The 26,519-nt window shown below is 39.6% G+C and overlaps 1 protein-coding gene across 2 annotated transcripts in view; it reads right to left on the bottom strand.

The window, feature by feature from the left end:
• The window catches only part of GRIA3 (glutamate ionotropic receptor AMPA type subunit 3), a 157,950-nt gene that overhangs the window by 110,567 nt on the left and 20,864 nt on the right, over positions 1-26,519 (bottom strand). For both annotated transcript variants that reach the window (XM_075162371.1, XM_075162372.1), the window contains exon 3: positions 11,654-11,893. In XM_075162371.1, coding sequence (XP_075018472.1) covers positions 11,654-11,893 — 240 coding nt within the window. The remainder of the gene's footprint in view (positions 1-11,653; positions 11,894-26,519) is intronic.

Below are 26,519 nucleotides of genomic sequence, written 5' to 3'. Positions count from 1 at the left end.
TGCTTTGTACACCATGCCACAAAGAGAACAGGAAAGAAATGAAAAGGCTTTTCAGTGATCAGCTGCTATTTCATTAGGCTAAACTAGAATAGCCAGAAGTGGCTTTTACTTTACGAGGGGGAAAGGAGCCTCAGTTAAATGCTCACAACACAGAAGTGCTGATTAAAAAAATGCCACAGCCGAACAAAGCAATTTGGATCTGTCTTTGGCCTTGGGTACTGTGGTTCATTGCAGTGTATGGAGTGGCCACGCTCCTTTATAAACCCATTCTCAAGTACAGTTGGGCAGATTATCAAAATCTGAGTTATCAAAAATGAATTATTGCTCTCCAGAACACGAATAGAGAGTGGAGAAATAACTCATAACTTCATAAGCAGCAGAAGAAATGCTATAAAGATACTAGCACTTTATGGAAATAACAGTAGTCCTCTTGTATCTGGTATGTGCACAGCCCTGGCAATTCACTGCATATTATTATTATCAGCATTGACAAAAATATCCCCAAAGCAAACAACACCTCAGGAGCTCCTAAGAAACCTTAACAATCACTGCTTGGTATCTGTTAACCTTTCCAGACTGATGCTGTTTTATCATGTCAGCATGGAACCGCGATGCTCATAGCTTACCAAGCATTCACAGCTCTAGCACAGACCACTGCGCTGGGGCAGAGAACAGAACTGGAGTTGTGTTTCCAGTAGCCACAGTTCAGGCTTATGAAATTCTTCAGTTTCAGATATGATGCATTAGCCCACACTGCTCACTAAACTGGTACTATCTTGGCAAAAGTACCTCACCTTACTTAGGCTCCATCCCATTCACCTGGAAGGAGCACAGATGTACCTCATGTGCAAATCCAGACTCTACAGCACACCTGCTTTGCAGAGCAGTGCCTGAGGAATCTGGCCCCAAAAACTGAAGGAGAAACGCTTCAGCAATAAAGGAGATACCTTGCGGTTGTAAGAGATGACAACTCTGTGCTTAATCACTTTAACAAACTGAAGAGGGGCCCTGACTAAATGCTGCTATGCTGTGCAAATCACCGACTGGTGATTTGTTTGTTTGGGCTGCTGACAACAAAGGTAAGTCAGAAATACTTTTAAGTGCAAAGCAACAGGCTGCGAACACGATGAGCTCAGGATCAGGAGAAATAAAACCTTAGGTCACCTTTCTCTCCCGACGATTCTTTGCATCATGAATCAAAGCAAAAGAGGTGGCCAGGAAAAGCTACGTATCTAGAGCTGAAGAAATGAATAATTACTTGTTACTGAGTATAAAATTCATGTCAGGAACTTTTCACTTTTTTTCTTCAGAGATTAAGACTTAATCATGTTATGGAAATGTTTTTCATTCCACTGTACTACAGTAGTACACTGTCTTATATACCTTCTGAAATACATGCTCACAGTGCCGTCCTACTGTGAATTGCAGGAAGGAGAGTTTAAAAAAAAAAAAGAAAAAGGTGTGATTTTAAATGTCTCGTGAGAAACCAGAGAAAAATCTATCTCCATTTGAGAAAAATCCTTTAAAAATTCCTTAAGCTAAATACAATCTGAGGTCATTTTACCCGCCAGCTGAGGACATTTGTCATAAATGTATTCACGTTTATTTTTCTTCTACAAAGCATTTGAGTCATCTTTATGCTTACTGAGACAGCTGATATTTTCTGGGAAGAAAAAGGCATGTGGTCAAACTAGTTTGGTAAATTCTCTGAAGCCTGAAAGAAGAAACTACATCTAAAAGGGCCACGTGTCATAGATGAAGGAAGGTATTGAAGCTATAACCAATGGATTCCTTCATATAAACTCCATGGCAAACACCATTTAATTAACTACCTTAAATGCAAAGCTTCTTAGTAATCCATTATGAGTTTCTTCAAAGGCTAAAGTTTTTTTCTATGTGAGAAGGGAAATTCATGGTAAAATTTAAGGGAATTCTTCGTAGGAATACGAAAACTTGTTTTTCATTAGTAACCATGGCCATTGACTTCCAGTATGACATTCTGCGTATCTCTTAAGTCAAAGCTCACTGTGCTTTCAACTCCACAAAGGTACTTCCATATACTTAAGTAGAACATCAGGTTGTTAACCTGCTGATCAGTACATCAGATCTTCCATCTGAAAAACAGGACTGAAAACCCTTACATGCCCCATACAAATATTGGTGATCTTCATTCATTGTTGTTTGAGACCATCAAATGAAAATCACTTCAAAAGCACAAAGCCTTTAACAAAGCTAAATTCTTCCACACCATTCACCCAGCATGCTATATAGTCCGGTATCAAAAGAAACTCGAACTGTATATGAAGCCTGTCTTTTGGTAGGGAGAAAAGAACATGTAATTGCTTAGCTGAGAACCGGCTTTGGAGTATCTGAGGCCACCCTATGAAAGGAGCAGCTTTGATTTACACTTGTTGAGATACGTATTCCTCAAGCATTGGAGAAATCTCCTTTGTGTTTGGCGGTTTTTACCACTTGCAACTATTATAGTCATTCCATTAAGCCACAACAGCCTGTGCTCATTCCACAGAAGTTCTTCGCTTGGTGAACAGTTCATTTGCCTGGGCTGAAGATGTTCTTCTCACCATCACATCAGCTTACAAAAGTGTGAGGTCTCTTGTAGCGTATATAGGGAATCTGTTCCCTCATGGTGAATAAGAAACAACCACTGTTCCACAAAATACCATGGGCCACCAATAATAGCTGTCACTCAGGTTAAGAATGAACTATTTCTAAGCGAAGAAAGATGCACAGGAAGAGTAAACATACAGTCAAGATCCAGTGAAGGGTGATAAAATTTGCAAACTTGTAAGACTACTAATATGCTAAATACTGCTGTCTTAACTGCTTTAAGGTATAGGACGTCAAAATGTTCTTCCTTTGGAAAACACGCTACTCCACTGAAATACGTAGTAAAGTTCACATACTAATGCAATGTTACATATCTCTCTTTTCGACATACCTGAAAATTGCTTCATCTTGATTCAATTACTAAATAGTGCTGCTTTCTTCAGTCCCACTCAACGTACCAACCCCCTTATGCAGACTTTAAGTCAGCAAGACAGTTCACTTCCATGAACAGAATCAGCACAACTCCCCAGGTGAAGCTAGCCTGCCCTGTTCTGAGCATGCGGATGCCAAAGACACCAAAGGCTTCCAGTCTTTAAAGCTATGCTGAATACATAGATACAAAATAATAAACTCAAACAAAGTAACTTGAAGTAAACTCTTAGATCTGTTGAGTGAGATAGGTTAAATAAATAGGTTTGATAAAAACTTACTCACAGTCCTTTGCATACAGGTATTCTTTTCTATAGCCTTCCTTTCTAGTCTAGAAGTCCCATCTCCTCCCTGAGATGAACAAATTCCACCTCATCTCTTCTGGTTCCAAGCAAAGCCTTTCCGTCACCTCTACGGCTTGGCTTTGTGTCAAGTCCTTGCCCTTGTCTCAGAGCAAAAGGGCCAAGAACCCCTCTCAGGTATCTTTTCAGCCCTTCCCCCCTCCACCTGCACTTGGAAACTGCCTTGAACTTTAGCTTTGTTTCAAGAAATCTGGAAATGTGAGATTCCGACCATTTAAGCCTTGCTGATACACACATAAAATCAACTGAGAACAAAAGCTTCTGCCACTTAAATTACTTGTGCAATAAAAAAATTAAATGTTATGGCTATACCAAAAGTTGATAAAACATGCATACTTATGAAAGGTAAATATTTAAATGCATGCATTTACACAAGTCAGTTTATAAATACTATCGTTTGCAGACTTCATCTCTAAGGCATGGGTGAGTGGCAATGCTGCTAGCTCTCCTGTTTACTATGTGAGATACTCAAGGTCTCATGTTCCCGAGAGTTCCAGTTGCTTTTGTTAGGACCACGAGGGTAGCACACATCATCCTACCTTAGGCTTCCAGAAATTATTTATCCAGGACTTTCCTGTTCATATTCTGTACCCTGAATGTTCTGACTCGGTTTTTTACAAGCTGATTCACATAAAGCGAGGTCAGATTCTGATGCTCTCTCAGCCACAATTGGATTCACACTCAGTGTGAGTGAGGCTACCATAATACCCTATCACAACCCCATTATTTGTGGATGGAAGAATGGATGGTATCACATCATCACTGCACGGGCAGTATCGGGGCTCCGTCATACCATGCCTTGCTCTGGTGTTCCTGCTTTTCTTCACGAATGGGCTGACACACTTCCTTATTCTCAGGGGCTCCATGAAACAAGACACAAATTTGTTGCACATGTGCAGTTACTCCACTTGTTGTTGGAAAATACCGCTGACAGTAGCGTGCGTTCCAACAGCTTCAAGGGATGCTCAGGCATTTTGCCTGCGCATCTCAACACCAAACTGAACGCATTGTGTATACACAAAATTTGTAAAGAGGCACAAAGCTGCAGTACAGAATACTGCCATGAACGCTATGCTGTTGGTCTTCAGCTGCATCTTAGTCTTGCCAGTATGATACATCTCACACTGGATGACTTTCAAAGTTGATTCACTCCTCTTGTTCATAAGCTAGAAAAACGGTTTAAGTGATTACCAGGGGTAAGCTAAACAAATAGCAGCTAATGGGAAAGATGAGGAGAAAAATGCTTACGGCTCTCCGTCCACCCAAAACCCAGCCAATATCCATTCTCCCACACAGGGTCTCAATGTTTGTTTGGGGAAGGATCAGTAAAAGGGCTTTCTTCTGTATCTGTGTACCACAGAGACCAAGATAAAAGGAGCCTGTATGAGACTTTAGAGATTTCAGAGGAAATAAATGGAGAGTGATTATCAAAAGCTAGATTTAACTGTTCAGGCTCAGATTATTCCCGAACACATTTAGGCAGTGAAGTCAAACAGTAAAGCAATCCTGGAGTATTTCAGTTAAGGTTCTGGCATCTTTCCTGAATAGTGCCTTAGTTCATACATTATACTGCTGAAAGCAACAAAGCAATGCGCCCTAAATAAGAATGTCAAGATCTGCCTCTTTGTCAGGGTAAATTACTTATATTTCATACAAACATTTGCTAAGCTGTATCTACAACTTTCCATTCTATATAAATACAAATTCTCAACATTATAAGATGGTAAAATCACTCATTCCCAAAAGGCTGATAGTGAAAGAAACAGATCGTTTTCTTATTGCACATAACTATATGAAGTATGATTGTTCTTTAAATCTAAATAATGGATTTTCTACCACAAGGGTCTTTACACTGTGTGCATTCTCTATTGTACCAGAGCTTGTAAACTTGAACCTACATCACATCCTTTCAAGCAAAGCCATGCAAAAGATGCAGCGTTTTGTGGCCATGCTGCAAGTTGCCTTTTGCCGAGATCATGACTTAGAAGAAAATTTCTGGATGGCAGTTACTGGGGCACATGATTCTTCAAATGTACAGACCTGTGATGCCTGTTCCTGTGATATAGAGGCTGAGCCTCAGCTCGGGAGGTCTTGCCAAGATTTTATTCCCTGCTGTGTATTTCCCAGTATATAAAGAAGTGGGAAAGGAGAATGAGACAGCTCATCTACATAGCTACCTAAATGCTAGCAACTGCTATTGTCTACATGTCATCCCCATGATCCTGGGCTGCTGCCCAAAACACTCCTGCAAAAGAGCCAAAAAACTTGGAAGAATCAAGGTTTGCAGTAACTCTTCCCCGCTTTGCCACCTTTGGTGTTTTATAGGCTTCCAAACATGCTTTCTATGCTCCATTATTCTTCACCACAGACTGATATTTACAGAAAATAATATCAAGATTTTAAATCCTTTCAGACTTTTAAACGTGTAAGCAAAATACATCGCATCAACCGTATAGGTGCAACTGAGAAGAACTAAACAGGTGTTAACATACTAGCAAACAAGAATTATAATTTCAAAATGGAACAAGCCCATGTTTAATTCTGAAAAAACTGTGAGCCAGCCTTAAATCCTTTTTCCTTCATGCAATGGATTCAGACCAGTACTTCAGCTAGTGGAATAACTCCCCTGCTCTGAAGAATAAACGTGTTAATGAACAGCTCAGCTATTGATTCTTTTGACGTTTGACTGTTCAGCAGGTGCTGAATTCAGGGTTTACTAATGGTGGTGTAGCTGCTACCACCAGTCTCATTTTTCCCCTTTATTGAAGAAAGATCTTTATAAATGAAGATAGAAGTTCCTAACATGCAGAAAGACAATACAGAGTTCAACAAACGAGCTATGTGGAAGGAGGAGTTCTTTTGCACCTGTCTGCTGATGGAAGGTACTTATAAACAGGAGTCAGTCATTCTGTATTGGATTACATTTTTCATTGCTGTTTTCAGCAGAGACTCAGTCCACCAGAACCTGACATTCCAAAATCCCTAGGAATCCACCAGGTACTAAAGCAGAGGTTTTTTAGATTCCACAAAAATTAATCTTACCCCAGATGTTTTGCAAAAAATGTTATGTTCTTCATATCAGTAATTTTCAGTGCAACTCTTATTTCATTAAAAAAATAAAAGATTTTGTGGAAGATATAATGAGCCTGGTTCTACATACCGCTTCTTTTATCAGCTCCAATCTCTCATTCTCCAGGGAAGGCAGTACAGAAGTGTCTTGTCCTTTGATAGCAATAGATAAGTAACCTCATTTTGTAAAAGCAGAACTAAACAGAAGAGTTATTCTTTGTCTTCAGCAGAAGCAGTGAATCAGACCTCATTGCCTTGCACTGAACCTAATTTAAGGCAATTTGATGCCTTACGCATCGAGAAGCTTACAGTTTGTACCTTTTTTTTTTTTTTTGGCTCTTTACCTAGCACTTCTTTATGCAACAGGGTACAAGAAGGTTTTATATTTAAGAGGAATAGGATAGGTCATATTTTCTGAAGCTATATTGTCATCTGCATCCTTACCCATCCGTTATGTTCAGGTCAAACTTTTGTGTTTCTGTGGCAGCGAGGATTAAAGATGTAATTGCTTTTAAAGCAGATATTTTCAACTCTTCTTAGACACATAACCTGGGGCTTTAGATGAACACTTCCGTGCCTCAGCCTTCATCTAACCAGTGTTAACCAATTAAAAAAAAATTACTAGCTAATGATAACGCTATTTACCAAAGCTTTTTTTTTTCCCTTGATTTTAGGTATCGCTAGGTACCTACTGACAGACTAAATCAAAACCAAATGACAGAAGAATTTCAGATTTAGAGAGGTATTTGGTTACAGTGTCATAAAGACTGTGATCTATCTGTACCTCTATCTAGACTGAGCTCCCATTGTGCAGGTAGGCATTACACAAACAAAGTCAGTCACTTTCCTGTCCTGTGATGACTCCTATGATCTGAAGGAAGAGGAAGACGACTTGATGCACATCACAGAAATCACTCGGTGTGATTTTGTTCAAATGATCTGCATGACAGAAATCAATGTCTTTGTGCACAGTAGGTATGACAAATCAAAGTAACTTAGGACAAAATGCCTGTTTTGTACTGACAGATGGAAACTGAACAATCTGTACAAAACAGTGTTTCTCAGGCAAAAATAAACGGAAACATTACTTAAGAAACATTATGGAAATCTAAATAAAGAAAAGCTTCAGTATTACAATCCACCATACCATTTTTTATAATTAAATGAGAAGCGCTTCACACTTTCACAACATTAAGATGACTATGAAAACCACAAGCTTACCTCTCCACACATTCATACTTGTGTTACTCTGGTCCATTGACTTCAGTGGAGTAACATCTGATTTACAGTAAAGTAAAGCAAGAGGAAAAACTGAATTCTGGAAATAAACCTGAGCTTTTTGATGAAACGTAATCCTCAGCACGAGATGCAAAAGGTGACTTTCCTGACAAGCACTACCCCAATTCTTAATAGCTTTCTGTATGTAACCCCATCTCATTTCATCCTGACATAATCTTAATTAGTCTTAGTTCTACTGCAGAGAAGCCTACTGAGGCAGTTAGCACCATATAATTAATCAGATATTTTGCACGCATCACAGCAACCAACAGTGTCAACTTACTGATGTGAGTTAATACAAACAGAAATCAACCCTGCCTTTCCCTTTCACATGAACTAAAAGCATGTAGCATGGAATGAACATATGACTATTTCTTCTATACACTGCTTAATGTCCTTTCTTCCCTTAGCAGCCATTTCCTAATGCATCATTACTCTCTGCAAACTATAATTTATTTTTTCTGCTGGTACTAGGAGAAGAACATGCGATTTGATATTTCTCTTAAATCTCAGTTTCTTCACAGAAGAATAAGTCCAGCAACTGAAATAAGCAATGATAAGACATAATTCTTGCTGCTGGAATTCATAAATCTCACATCTTATTTTTCTTTCTGTGTGCTTTAAGCAGTTTTTAAGAAACTGAATTTTGCACCTGCACATAAATATACATTTGAGAGCACAATCTGCAACATTCAGTCATCTCATAGCAACAGAAAATAATGTACTTACAAATATAAACATACACAATGTACATGCTAACTCACTGGATTAAAAGCTTCACCTATCTATGTAATTGTAGATCTTAACTTTATTCTATTGTTTGAGATTTATCTTTTGTCTTCATTGCAGGAGCCAAACATCACAGTATTGTGCCTAATGTCACTGAGGGGGAAACCATATGATTATATGATTTGATGGCAAAGAAAAAAGCCACTGCTTAAGGAAAACAATTTTATAAAGCTGATTCTCCATTCTCGTAAGCTTAAACTGCAATAGTTCAATAAGCAATATAAAACCATAAGAAGGTTTATTCAGTTTTGTATGGCATCTGTAATATGCTGTGGTATTTATTAATAGTAAATGCAATGTTTAATACATGGCAGTGTTTTGCTTCAGCAGAACACTGTAAAACTACTTGCAAGAACAATTTAGGCCATAACTAATATTCAACATAAGAAAGAGTCTAATGTTTTGTTATTTCTTAGATTCTTGGAACACACTAGTGAGATAATAATCTTCTAAGAAAGGCAGTATTTAAATGATAGTTTATTTCAGGAACTGACAGTAAACTGCTTAACACCTTCTCTCTACAGTGTTTGTGCCCCAAAGCAGTTAAGTATCTAAGATGGGAATTATTAAAAATTGTGACAGCTTTACTGTTTTCATTTCCAATAGCATCGCAGCATAGGAACATGTACAGCCTATTCACTACCCAACACAAGGAGTCATTCACCATTATTATTGTTCAACCTCTTGGGATATTTTGTTGTATTTGATGGCCTATCACAAGAAATTAGGCAGCCTACTGGAATTGCCAAACGTTTCAGGTGCTGTCATCCACGATTACTGCTCATCAAACAAAGGAACCTAATGTCTATTTCTCAGTACCTAATTGCCCTGCCTCTCCCTCCTATATGAATCTTCTTAATTTACTTTAATGCTGGAAGAATACAGCAATTATGACTCCAATACAAGTGCTATCAAGTTTGTTTTAACCTAACTAAACCAGCAGTAACTGAAGATAATAATCTGTTCATTTCTGTTCCTGTTTTAGCAGGTGGCAAATATGTTATCAAACAACAGCAACGAGGATGTATGTATAGGAAGGAGAGATAAGATGTGGTAAGTTTATCCCAAACAACTTAAAGCCCATCATCAAGCTACCTATGTGCACTGATGCCTCTTCCACTCTAAAGACACAGCTGTCCTTTATCTTCTAACCCTGAGCTACATTTTATAATCCTACAGTCACCTGCGCTGTCATCTAATTCAGATTTCGCACTCTGACACGTAGTCGAATGTCTGACACAACATACGGCTAGCGTAACGTGCATGTGAGCCACAGTAGGTTCACAACGTTTGATTAGTAATTGTAAGATTGTGAGTAGGATGTGACTGGGAAGTCAAGACAAGGAGCAGACGGCAAGAGAGGTAAAGTCAGATTCCTGGGGCCAATTTCACCAGCAAGAGCTGTGTTTTAATCCGTGATTTAAATCTTAGTACGAACTAAGGCGAAATGGAGCCTAGACACAACTTAAACTGTTCCAAAGGGATTAGTCATCATAATAAGCTCATGATTAGACTGTGTCTACCTAAAGATTGTACACAATGAGAATTCTAGAAAAACTCAAGTCTGAGCCCGCAAGCCTTCCCTCATGACTTCCATTACTATCTCAGTTAGTCTGAAAGTCGTGTCGTCTAGACGAGTTCTAGTGAAAATCCCACTGGTTTGGATGATTTTTCCAGTCTGAAGTGCCAAATTTCTTATTAGGCATGATCTTGGATGACCGATGCATCTCTTTCCAAAGCAAACTTTATTAGCCTTAATCATGGTAAGTTTCATCAGTCCTGGAACATACGACATTTTACTTTACCACACGCTGTAAGTTATCGCATTTGGTCACATCAAACCTTTCTTACTCAGACAGATGGCATATTCACGGGAGCTTTCATTTAAAAGTGGACTAAACCAGAAATATGGATGTTTAGGTAGTGGTTTTAAAAGATTTAAAAACTAATGGCATTCTTAACTTCTCCATACTTTCCTACTTGATCTCATAGCTAGCGTTTTTCACCGCTAGAAATATTTAACACCTCCAAATCACTCAGCAAATTCTGAACTCTTGGTATTCACCTAAAATCAGACTAAAAATTACTTCCTTTCAACATACGGTACGTCCTTAGTTGGGTGATGCTATTAATCTTCGGCGTGAAAAGCACAGCCACTGAATACTTGATCTTTATCAATATGCAGTAGCCTAGGGTATCAGAACTTTGCCACGGGAGCTGGGAATGGAATCTAAGCTTCTTTGGCTCTATCCAGACCCCGTTGATCTGAAGAAGGTCTTGGAGTTGTTAGTCATAAAGCTGGTGAGAAGGGCAGTGGCACATCTACCTGATGCAAAAAATGCTACCCAGGGGAAATCTGTAACCAAGCAAATTCTGTACACTCAGGGCAGGTGGCAACAGCTGCTCCACAGAAATATGCAAGATTCCTCAGAATTCCACAGAAAATGGTTTCTGATGCTTAGACCTCTTTTTGACAGGATTTGCTACCTTTGGTGCTTCTTCGTAGTTAGCAATTGGCTTAAGCGTGGAAACACTGGTTTTAATATGCTTTCATTTAGTAAAACATACCTCTGGTCATTCTTGTCATGTATCTAAATTCATCTCTGGATATCCGTGTGACGTATCTACAGCATCTTTTCTCCAGCAGAGCCCTAAAGCATCTTATGCATTATATTCTTAGACTGTTATTGATGCCTAGACATCTCCAGAGCGTATCTTAGCATGGACTGTCTTTGTCCAGTGACAGGAGAAATGCGCATTTATGTAAAGTGGTGTGGGATTTGCAATGTCACGCACAGTGGAAGGTCTTGCTTAACAGCCTACTTCATAGTGCCGGCTTTATTTATTTTGCAAGGACTCAAAAACCCTGGCAAGTGTTGAGTCTGCGGTTCCATGGAAACCAGGTATTCCAAATTGAATGCTTACACTGCTAACACTATCCTCCAGACAATCTCTTTACAAATGATCTGTAATATGAGGATGCCTTCTTTTCATTTATTCATTAATTTTAGTTTCTTCAGAATAAACTTGTTTTCTAGGACCATCAGAATGTGCTATGTGCATCCAGAAGAAAATTGGGATGGGCTGCACAGACTGATTCTGGTAATACTTATAGCAAGTTATGAAATAGAAAAATAACTTAAAATGCCGGTGCTTACCCCGTTCTGTGTCATAGAGGTACACAAATTTTTCCCACTTATAATGAGTCAAGAGACTCAAGATGGCTCCTTTTAATGCTGGCCGCATCTGGATGACAAACTGCACATCTGCATCTGTTGGGAAGCTGGGTGTGACGAAGGATGTGTGAAGGGCTCCACAAAATGATGTCAGTGTGTTCATTGACATCTGGTCATAGAATCCAAAGATGGCATAAACTCCTCTGGAAAACTGTGAACAGACTAACAAAGACAGACAGGGGTGTTAAAATCTGACGTATAATGAATGAAACAAACTTTCAAAGTATATTTGAAGTAAGCCTTCTAAGCAATCCTGAAATTATTCTATAAGATGCAGAAGATGAATAAATTCATGAGATAATATATACTGATTTCAGTGTAGCTGTGAGTTGTACCAACTTTGTCACAACTAAACTGGCACATTTTTGATTGCGATTTGTCCTGCTATGTTGTTATAATCCACTAATCTCTCCATATTGTTCAAAAATAAACATGGGATTACATTGCTTGTCTGTAAAATACCTTCCCTCCCTTGAGTAGCACCTTGAGAGCTCTGTTAGCAGCTAACAAATGTCAGGTCTGCCTAAAAGTCAAAATGTTAGGATGCAGTTTTCCCTGGTATCCCACCTTGATTCAGATATGATTCAAAGTAGTCTGGATGTTTTATTCCTCTATAGTCCACAACCCTGAAAACTCTGTAGGAAACTTGGGTGTGGTCTTTTTCAGTGAGAAATTATGGTGGCTTCTTAACTGAGTGTTAAAATCTTTCAGAAGTAATTTAGAAAGTGTATGGCTCATTAATGACAACACATATTGTTGCTTCATAGGTCAAAAGCTGATATCCCTTAACCTAGAGGCTTTTAGTCATTCACCATTCTGGTGTCCTGAGGAACTCGTCTAGTACCAGAAATAACCAAAATGCAGTCAAAGGTGTTTTGTTTCACATCTACTTATCTGGGGAAACACTTCATTTCCCATACTTTAGTGAGATTGAACAATGACCATTTTGGACAAAAATGAAAGTATTTCAATTTATAAACGTGGGCAACTTCATGGGAGTTGCAGGGAAAGAGTTTCTTTGTTCAACTCTGTAGGAACAAAGCAAACTTCTTGTGACGCTGGGTTCTTTCCATGGAGGGAGACTGCATCAGTGATAGCGAGGGAGCCTGATATGTGAGATGCTGGGATTCTGGTCCATAATAAAGATTGCACAACTGAAACACACTACAGCATAGCAGCACTTCTAAATCAAAACATTTCTGGACTGAGATGAGCAAGTCCCATTTGTAATGAAAATAAGTTTCCCAGAAAAATGTTCATTCAACGTTAACAATTTCGCTTGTCAAGAACTGGATTTAACAACAATTTCCAACTAGCTCCATTAACCACTTTTGCCAAAAGGCTGCATATTTAACTTTGCAAAAAGCAAGGGGAAGTAATTACCGGTAAAGAAGACATGACTTCTACACGGAAATATACAGCATCGTTACTTCCCAAAGTACCATCATGAAACATCTCCTACCATAAACGCTACCATTCAGAATCACTAAAGCCTGTTGAAGTAATTTTAAAAAGGATTCTCCACAATATCAGCTCATTGACACAGCATCAAATAGGTAGTCAGGTGTGAAAATTTGATTTTCTTTCTGCAGATCCAGATGCAAAAATAGAAATGCTATTAAGGAATTATCTTTAAGTGTTTAAGCCGCTGTAACAGGACATGACCAGTCATCGATACCAGCAGCAAATAACAGCTGGTGTAGACAGAAAAGAGACGCACATGAGGCACAGAGAGGGAATAAGAAGTAGTGATTTTTGAAAGAAAAGTTTGCGGAAGTTCTCAACCACAGTAAAGAAAAGATATAAAAGAAGTGATAATACAGCGAGCATTTATTCCCAGAGGCATGACTGAGGAATTAAATACACTATTTCAAAAGGCATTTTGTTAAACTATATACCAGCAGGATATAAAGTAGAAAAGCTACCATAAAAATTATCTGCTGAAGTAACAAATAAAAGGCACTAACTTACAGGTGAAAAGAAGGGAAAAATAAAGACTACATTAGAAAGTCTGGCAGTCTCCAAATCATTTCAATGGTGTGTAAGCCCTCTAATTCCATGGGAATAATCACTGAAGTGGGGCTAGCAGAGCTGGGTGTCCTCACAGACACTGAGTCAGTACCTCACAGATCAGGCTTCTTTCACATATTTATTAATGGCCTAGTTTACTAGTTTTTTATGTAGATTCTGTACTGCAGAGAAAGCAGAGAAGAGCAAGTATTCCAGGAAACATCCCTTCTTGCAATGCAAACAAAAGATATTCTCAAATGTCTCCTGACCCTAAAAATCCAGAGTATTTCAAATGATCGGGTGTTCACCCGTTACTTCTTATCAGGTATAAGGCTCAGGAATACTTTTGAACTGCGACTCCACTGAAATCTCTCAGATTTACAGGGACACAATATCTGAAAAAAGAGTCACGAGAGGGCTCAGAAAACCTACCATGCTATCTAAATGTAGGACTATAATGAAGAATAGAGATTAGCTCTTATTAGGACTGCTTGTTCCTACATCCCATAGAGTCAGCGGAGAGAATAGGTGCAGTGCTAAAGGGAACCAACGGAGCGGCTGGTTCCAGCATGGACCAGTTCCTCTGCATTGTGCTGGGAACCAGCTGAGAACTGGTCCAGTTTGTGCTCTCTGTTCTTAGAGATATGGCACCTAGGCACTGTGGTCAACAGTTTAAAAATGGTTCAACGTCTTTGTCCTTTGGACAAAATTCTGTTTTGCATGACTATTTTAAAACACTGAATTAAGGTGTATCTATTTTTATAGCAGATTGTGCTCATTTATGCACAGAGCCCATTCTCAATTTATGAGTAATCTGAGAAAAAAATCATAGTCTGTGAACAGCCTGACCATTAGCAGGACCTTCTCCACACAACACCTAATAGCCAACATGGAGCTGCTGCTTGCATGGGGCATCCCAGCGCAGGTGAGAGCTTCTGATTTGGCCTTTCAGATATTTGCAACTTTTTTCCTAAAAATTCTGGAGGATCACCAACAATATCTTCTAACAAGTGCACCCCCCTGCCCAGTCTTATTTCCCCCGATTCAGGTTTGTATTCACTGCAGATCTTTAAGATTTAATGCTTTTACAGACTGTCTTCTATTAGTTTTGAAAAATCTTCATCTCTTAAGCTCCTCTGCTTATTTCTTACAGCTTATTCTTCTTGACTATCTATTCTGCATGCACTGTAGGGTGCCAATTCAATTTTACTGGCCCATTTAAAAGGCAAATAAACCTTTGTTTTTATAAGGAGAAGCTACAAGGTCAATTATCTTGGTCCTCAATGTTCATTTGCATTTTTGAACTCACAATTTTGTTACAATTTTGTAGCATTAGGTCTTTTGTTTAGTTTGTGACCTAACCTCCTATGTGATCAGATGAACCTACTGAACATCTATGAACCCATAGCTGTATTGTTACTTGTTTTCCAAAAACCAAACATGTAATTACATTCATTTTAATTACATTATTATTCTAACATCACTGAGCCATCAGCAAAATTTAAAAAAGGCTAACTAAACCTTGGCTTTAAGCTCTTTTAACAAACTACTTTCTATTGACAATCAGAACAATCCTCATGTTTGAGTAAGAATTTCGGTATTTTTCCTTAATTAATCACAGTTGATTTATGTTTGTTTTTCCCTATTTGAAAAATGCAGATAGTCAAACACATACTTTGGCTGTTAAAGAAGTGATTTGGACAAACCCTGATGCAACCTCATTCCTCAAAAAAAAACCCCTTTTTTTTTTCTGAAAAAAAAACCTTTTTTTTTGAAACTGCTCTTAATTATAGTTATTAATATTGTGGATGTGCATCCATTTCCAAGGACAGCACATAACCAAGTTGCTTTATAACCTCATCTGAAAAAGTTGCAACCTCCACAAACAAGGGACAGAGCTCCTGAGCAGCAGCTATCCAACGGGGGATCATAATAAGCCGTTATTTTGGCACTAGGTGCAAGGTGAATATTTACTATTGGAGACTTAACTCTGGGCTTGTTCTCAGAGTAAGTTAGCTGCCACATGCCATCACCTTCAGGAGAGGAAGGGATGGTATGACAGAACCCTTGAATTCTCAAGCATGTCAAGAGAAGATAAGGAACTTTCAGGTCACGAGAGATTGAAGCGTTTCCTGCCAAGGAAGGACAATGCTCAGAGCCAGAACGATCACAGTGGTAGGCAGAATTTGCTTTAAAAAAAAAAAGGGCAACCAAAAAACCCAACCCAAACCCAAATAAATAAAAATCTTTGTTTCTGTACTGAATAGCAGCTGAGCCATTCTAAACGTCAGTGTAACTCAATGAACCCCAGCCCTCTGTTTTACCAGCAGTTTCATCCTCCCTTCAGTCAAATCAGCCCCACCACAGAAACTTGCTAAGATTAACCAGATGTGATTTTTTTTCACTCAGACCCCAGGAAGGCTCCAGGCCAGAATCTCAAAAGATGCCCCATTTCACACAGGTTATTAGATGTTTTGTGTCTTTTTAAAATTTAGGTTTTGCCTTCTAATGGTATTTAGTTCTTCTACCTTTTAGTGACTCTGAGTATTCCTGACACAGCAAGGTTGTATAGGCTCTGACATTTCTTCTGTCTATTGCCTGGAAGCGAAAGTCAAAACTTCTCTGACACCTCTTCTTTTTTTCTTTTTTTTTTTTTACTTCCAGTTCTTGCTATAAACAACTGAAGCGTTACTAGGAACATTTACCAGTAGGTTTGGATTTTGCTTGTTTAAAGAAAAGATGTATAAAGCCAATAAAAGAAATATGTTAACGGGTGGCTCTTAATACACCATTTCCACTAGATGATATCACTAACAAGTGACTTGCAGAAGTCAGCAGGATCCTCCCAAGGGTGGCATACAGTGCCCTTCTGCCCAGGCGTGTAACAGCCTGGTAGTTTTGGAGTCAGGGGTTGGAGGTTACAATACCTCACACACTACATCTTCTTCATTACTTTTTGTATGGACAAGTAATTTCCCCTTTGTTCATATCAATTTCTTATAAAACAGGTCTGACAAAATTAACCTATGTCAAAGGGGCACCTTAAGGCCTGCTTTATTGATAATTATACAGCTCTTTGGGACGAAAGGCACTGTAGGAGCACAGCCACAACTGACATTATTGCACGTTGCTCATACCAGTTCCTTGGGTTTGTGTTCTGTGTTTCCCTCAGCTGTGAAATAATTTTATTCCCTCCACTTTCCTCTGCCAGTTGTCTTGGATTCCAGACAATTCTCACTGCCAGCCTGTGCCAACAGACTAATAGGACTACTTTATAATGGAATAATACGCAGGGTATCTCAGAGCAGTTGCTATTTCCTATCTAAGGCTCCGTCCTATGACTTCCTCGCTGTAATAATTCAAGGGTTATCATTAACGTCACTTCATATAGTAAGCATACAGCCTCTTAGAGAGACCAACAATGCTTCTACTGCTTGCTTTCCCTTTCGTTTTAATACACTGGATGAAAAGGCACACTCTCTCTACCTTGAGCCCCGAGGAGTTCAGCACAGCAGTGTCTCCAAATGCAGAATGAGCTACTTTCGGGGGGCAATCAGACTTGAGAGCTTCCTTTAAAGACAAACTTATCAAATTAAAAATTAAAAATGAAGTGAACTGCATTTACCTATGGCCAATAAAACTAGCTTTTACATTTAAATTGTTAAGACACTGAATTCTGTCAAGAAGAAAATATCCCACTGAGTTGTTAAAAATTCAGCTGAGAAAAGAAGCATTTCTGAAAATGTCAATTTCTGAAATAGTTAATAGTGAATATTCTTGGGGGTAGGAGGGAACCAGGGAAGTTACAACTTGGAATTGGATACAAATCCTCCTGAGATATTGACTATAACATCACTTCTCATCCTACCTAACAAAGGATGTGCCCTTACAAACATAAAAAAATCCCCCCAAAACAAAAAAAAAACCAACCTAAAACCTCACAGCAGAGCACAAAACAAAATTATGATTTACTCTTGTTACTTCATTTATGGCAACAGTTTTCTCAGTGATACAACTGCAGTGTGTTTTATCTAGTTCTTTTTATAAAGAACTGCTCAGCTTGCTTTGTTCTATCTAGTGCCGTCTTCATACATATACACTTCCTTCAGTCTGCATTTCTTTTTAGAAGAGCCAATAAAATAAAAACAGTACATTCAGGCACTGGGAAGGGGGTATTATTAAATTGCAAATGAAAGGCATAAGGATTAATCCATTCATATTTTACAAACCATTTACTGGAAGGCAATCCAAAACAAATGTCCAGACCCAAGCATCCCCAAACACTCTCCGGTCAAGATCCCATTCAAGACGACTTTCGTCACCCTATCACAACTCCATTACGCATTATTAAATGAGTCTTTATTTCTCATCTGCTTTTCAGGATGTCTTTGGAACCCTGATCACAATTACAGCTCCTAGGTGCTGGGTGCTGTACAAATACATTACCACAGCCTTGGTTCCCTTCAGTATGCCAAGTTATTTATGACATACATGACTCGACTCATTAAACTTTACACATTTTGGCCTTTATATATACTACTACAGTCAAATAAAACCCTAACAATGTACATGAATTTGCTGCGTGCTGGATCTTCTCTTCACACTGAAACATTTGTGTGAATTTTATGAGCATATGAAAAATGCCAGCTTGCAACAATAAAAATAGGCCACTTAGGCTGTAACAGTGCTAGTAGGAACACCAGCAGCACAAATTCTCACGCACACCAGGATGCCAATACGTGCCTGTTGAGGCCCGCAATGACTCCTCATGAGAAAGAAGTGCATTATCTGAAGCCAGATCCTTTTAGACAGAAGGGCTGACGAAAGGCGCAGTTTCAGAAAGCACTCCGAGAAAGGTAGCTGAAGTTCATTCAGGTCTGATGTACTCTGTCCATTAGCGTAATTTTACTCAGAGAAAGGCAAACCTGCACCAAAACCTCTCTGCCCCCAAACTAGCCATTTGATGTATACGCAAATAAAAGCTTTGGTATTTTAAAAAACTAGCTAATATATTTAAAATGTCAATAACAAGGACATCCTCAAGCACCAAACTGTAAGACAGACAGAAAGTCAGGCTGAACACCACCTTGATTGTCCTGAGAAAGCTGTGCTTAGCTTTCTGAAAGGTGTTCTTCACCTAGTCAGAGAACGTACTGTAGATGGCCTGAGTGGCTTGGAACAGGCTATGCTACTTGTGCTGCTTACCTACTCACTTACTGTTTAGTTCCCAAGCTGCCTCCAAACCTAAGATTATGTAGAGTCTGAGCCACCTCTGTTTTCAGGTTACTGGCCACAAAGCTAAAAAAAAAATATAATTTTGTAGAACCTTGATGAAACTCAAGCACATATCTTGTCCTGCAAACCTACCAAATTATAATATATGTTTCACTTTTAATTAAAAAAAGTAGTATCTGTATTTACAACACCTTTCTGATGGCAGAAGAAACCCAGGAGTTAATCCACCCAGTTTCCAGGAACCGTGTCGGCCCCTTATCAACAGGTCCAAATTATAAAAAGATTTTGTTTAACTGGGATCTCTATTACACACTGATTTTTTTAAAACACCATGGAGTCGGAGTTCTATGAGAACATTCTTTTTGAAAGGCTATGAATCAGATTATCACGGCTCAACTTGAACTATAATCTATTGGAGTTTGAGGGAAGCAAAACAGGTTTAAAGCTTAAAATGGATTAAAGGTGAGAGGAGATATATACGTGCCATGCAAATCAACTGATTTTTTTGGAGAATGATTCAAAAAATATGTTAGGCATTTGAGGACTATACTTAAGTACGTGCTGATCAGAATACATTATCTTGCTTGTGTCTTTACAAGATGGAGTTCAAGCTCTCAGATCAGGCACCACAAATTACAGCCAAGTTTTCCATTTTTAAACCCATCCTGGCAATCCACCATCTTCTACTGTTAACAGACCACTTTCCATCCTGATCCCACCGCCCCCCCAAGCTGCTCACAAGGGAGAATTCCATTTAGTTTTAAAGGAAAGACATCCAATAGATACCATGCAGTTTAAAACAAAAAGCATTTAGAAAGAGACTTTGTAACACTGTTTCAGAACTCAGATTTAAAGCTGTGGATTTGCGTTACTTGTGAGCTCTTCCGCTTACTGCCCATGCTGGTCCTGACACCAAAGGAGATACTTGTAGGAGGAGCAGCAAGAGGCTTCTCACCACTGGAGAGAAATGGAAAGGCATGGGTATCTGCCTTTTGTGCTTTGATGAAGAGATGTTTCTGCTCAGTTTCTCCAGGATAATCAACGCCTTGTCAACAACAGCAGCATGTGCAATGCCAACACTCTGCTCCTGATGGGCAGCTCCACGATCCTGGATGCTTAAGAGTTCAGGCACTGGCCTCAAGTGTAGGGAGTGTTACGAGACTTAACGTGTGGATGTAAAGCAGCTCATTGAGCTTTTGCCCTTTGAGAAAAGGCTTAGTCTATCCTATACGCATAACCACACACTCCTTTCTCCCTGAAGCGTGGAAATGACCTAACACCTGTGTGAGGGAGCCAGAGGAGCTGGCAAAGTTCTCCCCAGAAGAGTCTAAATATATTCACAGCAAACAATGATCATTTGTGTTCTTCACATCTGAGACTCCAACTCGTGTTTCGTGACTAATCCCTGCAGAAACATGGACAGCGTGCACACAACACAAATATGTGACACACACTTGAGTTAAATAACTTGTTTCCATCTGTTGCACCATTGGAAATGCTTTCCATTTTAATCTAGTATGTTATGCCAGCATGCTGTGATTGCTTTGGACTGTAACTCTCTCTCTTATTTTCTGAAGCAATTTTTCTAAAAATGTTGGTCAGAGGAAAAATATGAAAAACCCTATTCTTTCAAAAGTTATTCAGTTATAAAACACAAGGAAATCTGGCAGCCATTCACTTACAGGGAGCCAATATACTCTACTAATATGCATATTCTAATAAAACCATAGTAACATTTAATAGTACAACATAAAATCATGAATGTTTCTATGATTTTATTCAAAGTAATTAGAGTTCCACAAGACATTAAGCACTCTGCCTTGGAACAAAGAGACATGCTCAAAAAAGTGTTTTTAATGTGAATTTGACAAGATGTGGTAGACCAGGGAGTATCCAAGTAGCTACTGTTATCATCTTCAGAGATGATCTATCTCACATATTTCGTCAATACTTTAAACAACAGGCTAAGAGAAAAGCAAGCATTTTGTGGTATGAAGAAAAAATAAGTAAGTCACACCCATCAGAGAACAGCAGCAATTCTCAGTTGAGGGTGTTAGGCAGAACGTAGGGCTGAATCGAAGCGCAGCAGTTAAAGGCAATGCTGCGCCTCAGAGCTGTGAATCAGCAGCAGCTATCGCCAGCACTCCGATACACTGAAGGGATTTCTTATTTCATTGGAACATCCCCGTATGGAGGAAGTAAAAAGGCAGAGGCATATTATTAAATAAATGTATGCTTGTTCAGCAGATCCTTCCCTAAGTGATTTCAGAAGTTGACTTCATTCTGGGCCACTGTGGTGAAAGGCAATAAATCAAAACAAGGCTCTGGCAGTGTGATGAAAGATGAGCTGAGTCTGCTGAGGTGGTGCCATTTACAGGCCTGTGGGGATATATTACAGAGGATGAGATAGAAGAGGCAAAATGGCAAACACACCTGGAATCACTGAACTGGGTAAAATTCACCACGAGGAAAAGGCCAGGATTAAGGCTGTCCAAGGAGGAAGGGGATGCGATCGCCAAAACAGCAGCTGTGCAAGCAGCCTCCAGCTCCGGAGGGTTTCCAGTTGGCTCTCTGTATGCAGAGCATGGTGCTGGCTGACAGACAGCCCAATTTACCCAAAGCAACAGTCCCTAACACTTTCCTGGAGGATCTGCAACAGCATTCCAGCAAGCACTGTCACTGCAAGTACATCTCGGACCAGTGGACCGGATTTCACATTTCCGTATCTCCTCCCCCTGTTTACTCAAGGTTCATGGGGCTATGGAACTCTCGCCCACTCCTCCTGTGCCACTGCTGTCAGCTTACCGGTCTGAGAGGCTTCAGATCAGTTAACGCAGAGAGGAAACAGAATGGCTGTGAAAACCTGGCTTCAGCAGCCAGGGAAATCATTTGAAGATGCTCCTTAGGGGTCCAATCCAGTACTCACCAACGTCGTTGGAGAAGCTCCCACGGACTTCAGTGGGAGCTGGACTAGAACTGAGAGGCCTATTCAGTACATGGAAAGAGCAAACTACAGAATGGCAAAACCAAAATCCCACCTCCCCTTACAAAAACAAAAGTATCCCTCCCATCTAGTTTTATTCTTGCTATGATTTCTATCTGCCTTACAGTCCAAAGAGTCCTTGCTACCAGCCTCCTGGACCTTCATGATCACATCCAACAGTAATTCACAGACCAGTACCCTCAGCTAAGCCAGTGCCTTATTTACAGGGAACAACAAGAATATTATTCTGTATAAATTACGCATAATCACTATTTATCAAGCTGGGTTAATTGGCACATAACAAAAGAGTTGTCTGGTGCACAGCTGAATAATGTGGAAGCCAAAATTGATGGAAATGATACAGCAAAAGCCTGATTGTGAAAGAAAAGTCACATTGCTACATGTTAATTCTTAACTGACTGCTGCCCTTTCAGAGGAGGAGGGGGCGGCCAAGTGAGACAGGCCTAGTTTGAAATTATTTGTTAATCTCAGAGGGTTTGGACAGATTGTTGTAGCTTTAAATACTGGTTCAAAGTCTGCTCTCAGCCAGCTGTATAGTGAAATGTTAACGTGGTGCAACTCCATTGCTTTTCTGTGCTGCAGGAGACCCTGCTACATTCATCAGCAGAGAACAATCTCATTAATCATCAGCAACAGCATGAGACTGTGGCCTGAAGGGGTAGATGTGATGGTGATAGAGAAGTGGGACTCTTCCTATCTTCTCTTGACAGAGAAGAGCTAAATGCCTCCTACCAAAGCCAGACTAGCAGCCCTTTGGTTCTACTCAAGAGGTCGTAGAAGTCCTCATCAGAAACCTAGTGTGTCGTGAGACAGTGGCAGTGTGGGGCAGCACTTGAATTTCTCCAGAACCACACACACTTGAAGAACCACAACTTGGTCAACCTTATTCTACATGCACAGAATTGCTTCACTGACACCAGCAAGGCTTTACTAAATGTCCCAGATCTCAAAGCTGCGTGCACATATTTAAGCACATGCTTAGGCGTTTTGTCGAACAGACACAGACCGAGGTACATGCACAAGACCCTGAGTGGGAGCTGAGGGTCAGATCACCAAGAGGCTCACTCTGGTAGGAGGTGCCCCTTCAGTGATGCTGTAGGGGTATTCAGATGATTTAGTCTGATTTACACCATTCCACGCTTCCCTAGTCTCTTCTCTACTAACACCTACTAAAATTGCTCCTAGCAGGAAAACACCTGCAAATCGATGACTCCAGAGAACAGCCCTTTCTCCCCTCTCTCTCTATCAAACTTGCTAGCAGAATTAACAGAAAACTGGAAGACTCCCGTAACTTCCACTGCTGTGAGTTAGAAATTCTTTTATTCCCAACCATCATCCAGGCCAGAGAATATTGCTGTGATGTCATCACATTTGTGGTCTCATCAGCATAAATACAAATGAATGCAGAACCACAGATATTTTTAAAAAACTTTGGATTATCTCCATTACAGCTCCTCCATATTGGAAATGTGGTTAACAAACATTAGCTTTCCTCTGAAAATATTCTGACATTTACCAAAGTTACCACACTACACACGTTGTTCACACCATGGCTTTTCATCTGTGGGTTACAATTCATGCTTTGCATCCTCATCCTCCTATCCAAGAGGCTCCTAAGCCTGAACTCTTGGTGCCCCTTGAAAAGTCTAAAGTGACTCAAGGAAGAGAAGTTTTATGTGCAAAAGCATCTTCATTGTCCCTTTTTTTTTTATATCTTTACTGCAAGCAACATCTGAAGTCGCTGGCAGTTCTTTTGATTGAAAAAGTGGGATTTGATAGGTGAGACTCTGTGTGCTGCGTATCAAATACTCACAAAGGTTAATATCACTGATTTAATCAATTTTTGTTGTTTCGACTGTTTACAGTCTGCTCACTGCAAACTTCTTAGTATTTTCACATTATTAGTTTCTGGTACGATCAGATTTAATAATTTGTACTGTATTTTAAACATAGGCCTGTTTTTATGTAATGTTTCTTTGCATGTAAATAAAATACATATTTAAGTAATTTTCTTGCTGTTGAAAAAAATACTTTTTCAACCTACTCTTTAATCATCTGTATCAGGTCTACTTTCCAACGCGTTCCTTAGCCTCTTGGTTCACAGATGTGCTCCATCCTCAGAGATGCATTAGCGTCCTTAATCCAAATCCCTCTGTAATAGTAGCATTTATCAGAAGTATCTAAAAGATTTTCCTCTCTGGCTTGTCACAAGAATCACTAAATCTGCTACCACCTTGCTTGTATACACCAACAAATTCCAAGCATCCTGCACAAACACTGTGTAAACTTAGGAGGGAGAGGAAAACTGAGGCGGGGGGGGAAGTCCGAAACAACAAAGGAAACGCAACGCTATCCAAGTCTTTTCTGGTCTTGAGAACAAAACCTCTAATCCTTATGGCAGAAAATAAGTATGAATTTCTAAAAAGCATTCTCTTTAGAGAGCACTGTGGATCCTTCCTTCAGTGAGTCACTTCAGCGAACCTTCCACAGCTCTAACAGCCCTTGCCGTACCACACGAAATTAGCCCGTTCAGGGGGCATTGTTCAGCCAAGGAACAAGCAGATGACTCTCACCAGTGTCTCAAATACAACTGTGCAATACCCAAATCAGTACAAAGTTGGGGGAAACTCCCTTGAACTGGCAGCGTGTGTCTCTGTGACAGCAGTCCCTGGAGCCAATCTACCAGCACCGAACAGCTCAACTGCCGCAGTTTGGATGACAGGTGGCAAGACATTTCTCTGTCTTAAGGGAAGTTCTCGGGCGGCTGTACCGCTGCTCTAGCTCTGCAGAAAGCTGCAGGATGAGCTCTTTCCAGAAGACCATCGCCACCCTGGAGGCCTGTGCCCATTGCTGGTCATCCCTTGCGTGCAGCACCACTCGCTCCGGGAGGTCACCGACTGAACAAAGCTGCGCTAAGAGGGGGAAGGATCTTACTGAGAGATGACAAACTGGAGAGAAACGCTGCCAGGTCTGGACGACACGACCAGGCTCTGTAGCTAGGGAAGCCCTTACTCACAGCAGGCACAGACGTAACCACGGGAGGAACTGTTTCATGAACTCAATGAACTCTATTAATTTTTCAGCTCCCATTCAAATAAGCTTTAAAAAAAATCAGCTTGCTATGCACAACAGAATAGAAACTGGTATGTGACTCCAGTTAGAGATTGTAAGTAACACCTTACTTTAAATTAAACGTACCCGTGTCCCACCAAATATAAATGTATTAAATTTCTGCTTTACTGATTTCTTATAAATTAATTCACAATATCTTCCAGGTTTTATAGATTAATGACTCTGAATTTTAACTGCAAATGTCAGTGCCAATTTCAGTTTAAATTCAAAATAAGTATTTTTCTTTTGTTAAAACCAGTGTAATAGTCATCAAGAGAAGTATTCACGTCATTCAGCAAAAAGCAGCTCATCACAAACTTAGGTTCCAAAACAGGAACTCTCTCCCTCTCTCCACAAACACACATATATATATCTTATGTAATTCTATACTGCCTATCAAAATAGCAGACAACAGAAAGGACTATGATAATGTGTCTTTGTATTTGTTTAAACTCATACATCGTACGGAGCTAATGCCAGGCCATTGTTACTGAATTTTCCTAGTCTGATTTTCAAACAGACTCCCTGACAGTGTCAAACTTTTCAAAGTGGCCCAGCAACAGATTATTTTTGGACTTGAAAATTTTGTAGGCCTTGAAATAGATTTATTTGGTGAACTCAGGTAGTAAAGCTTTTCAGATAGATTAATGGACTAAGTGAAGTGTCTCTCCAGACTATAATAGAAGGCGTAAGAGACCTCATTTTCCAAGAAACATCTGTTATGGGCACAGAAGACTTCTTTGTACTCTGATTTTCTCTGTATATTTTCCACTTACATGAGCCAGTCCGAGCCCTCCTTCCCACTAGCAATGTTATCAGTGAGACAATACCTTTCTATAACAAAAACAGCATAGAAACTTGCTTAAGAAAAATGAATTTGATAACAACAGAATGACTTTCTCATAATAATTTAATAAATTGAAGACATGAAGATTTAAATCCTCCAGTAGAGCTGCATAAAAAGGACTGATGAATTCATCAGCTCTTCCAAGCTTCCCAAAGAAGCCCAGACAATATTTCTTACCTCCTGTTCTACAGAGATCACCTATAAAAGAAAAACAGGCATTCAGGTCCCTCTATTATGCCGTTTGCCTCTGGGGCTAAACTCACTGTTGAATCTGCAGTAAGTAAATGTGAAACATTTTAAAATATTCTGACTTGTTTCTCATCTTTCTCATTAGACTAATACACTTGTAACACCCTTTCTGGTTAGGAGCATGGTTGTGAACACTGAAGTTACTGTATGGACATATAGCAAACTACTGATCTTTACAGTTTTCCACTAAACCAAGAAAAGTCTGCAAAAACATGCCAGAAATGCAAAAGCAGTTAGACTGTCACTAGCTTTAGTTAAGCACTGTCAGTCCAATATTTCAAGAAGTCTTGAGACCTGCAGAAACTGTATCAAACAAACCAAATTACGAACTC

Source organism: Calonectris borealis, chromosome 13 (genome assembly GCF_964195595.1).
Source record: "Calonectris borealis chromosome 13, bCalBor7.hap1.2, whole genome shotgun sequence".
NCBI lineage: Eukaryota > Metazoa > Chordata > Aves > Procellariiformes > Procellariidae > Calonectris > Calonectris borealis.
This window is presented reverse-complemented; position numbering and strand designations above follow the sequence as displayed.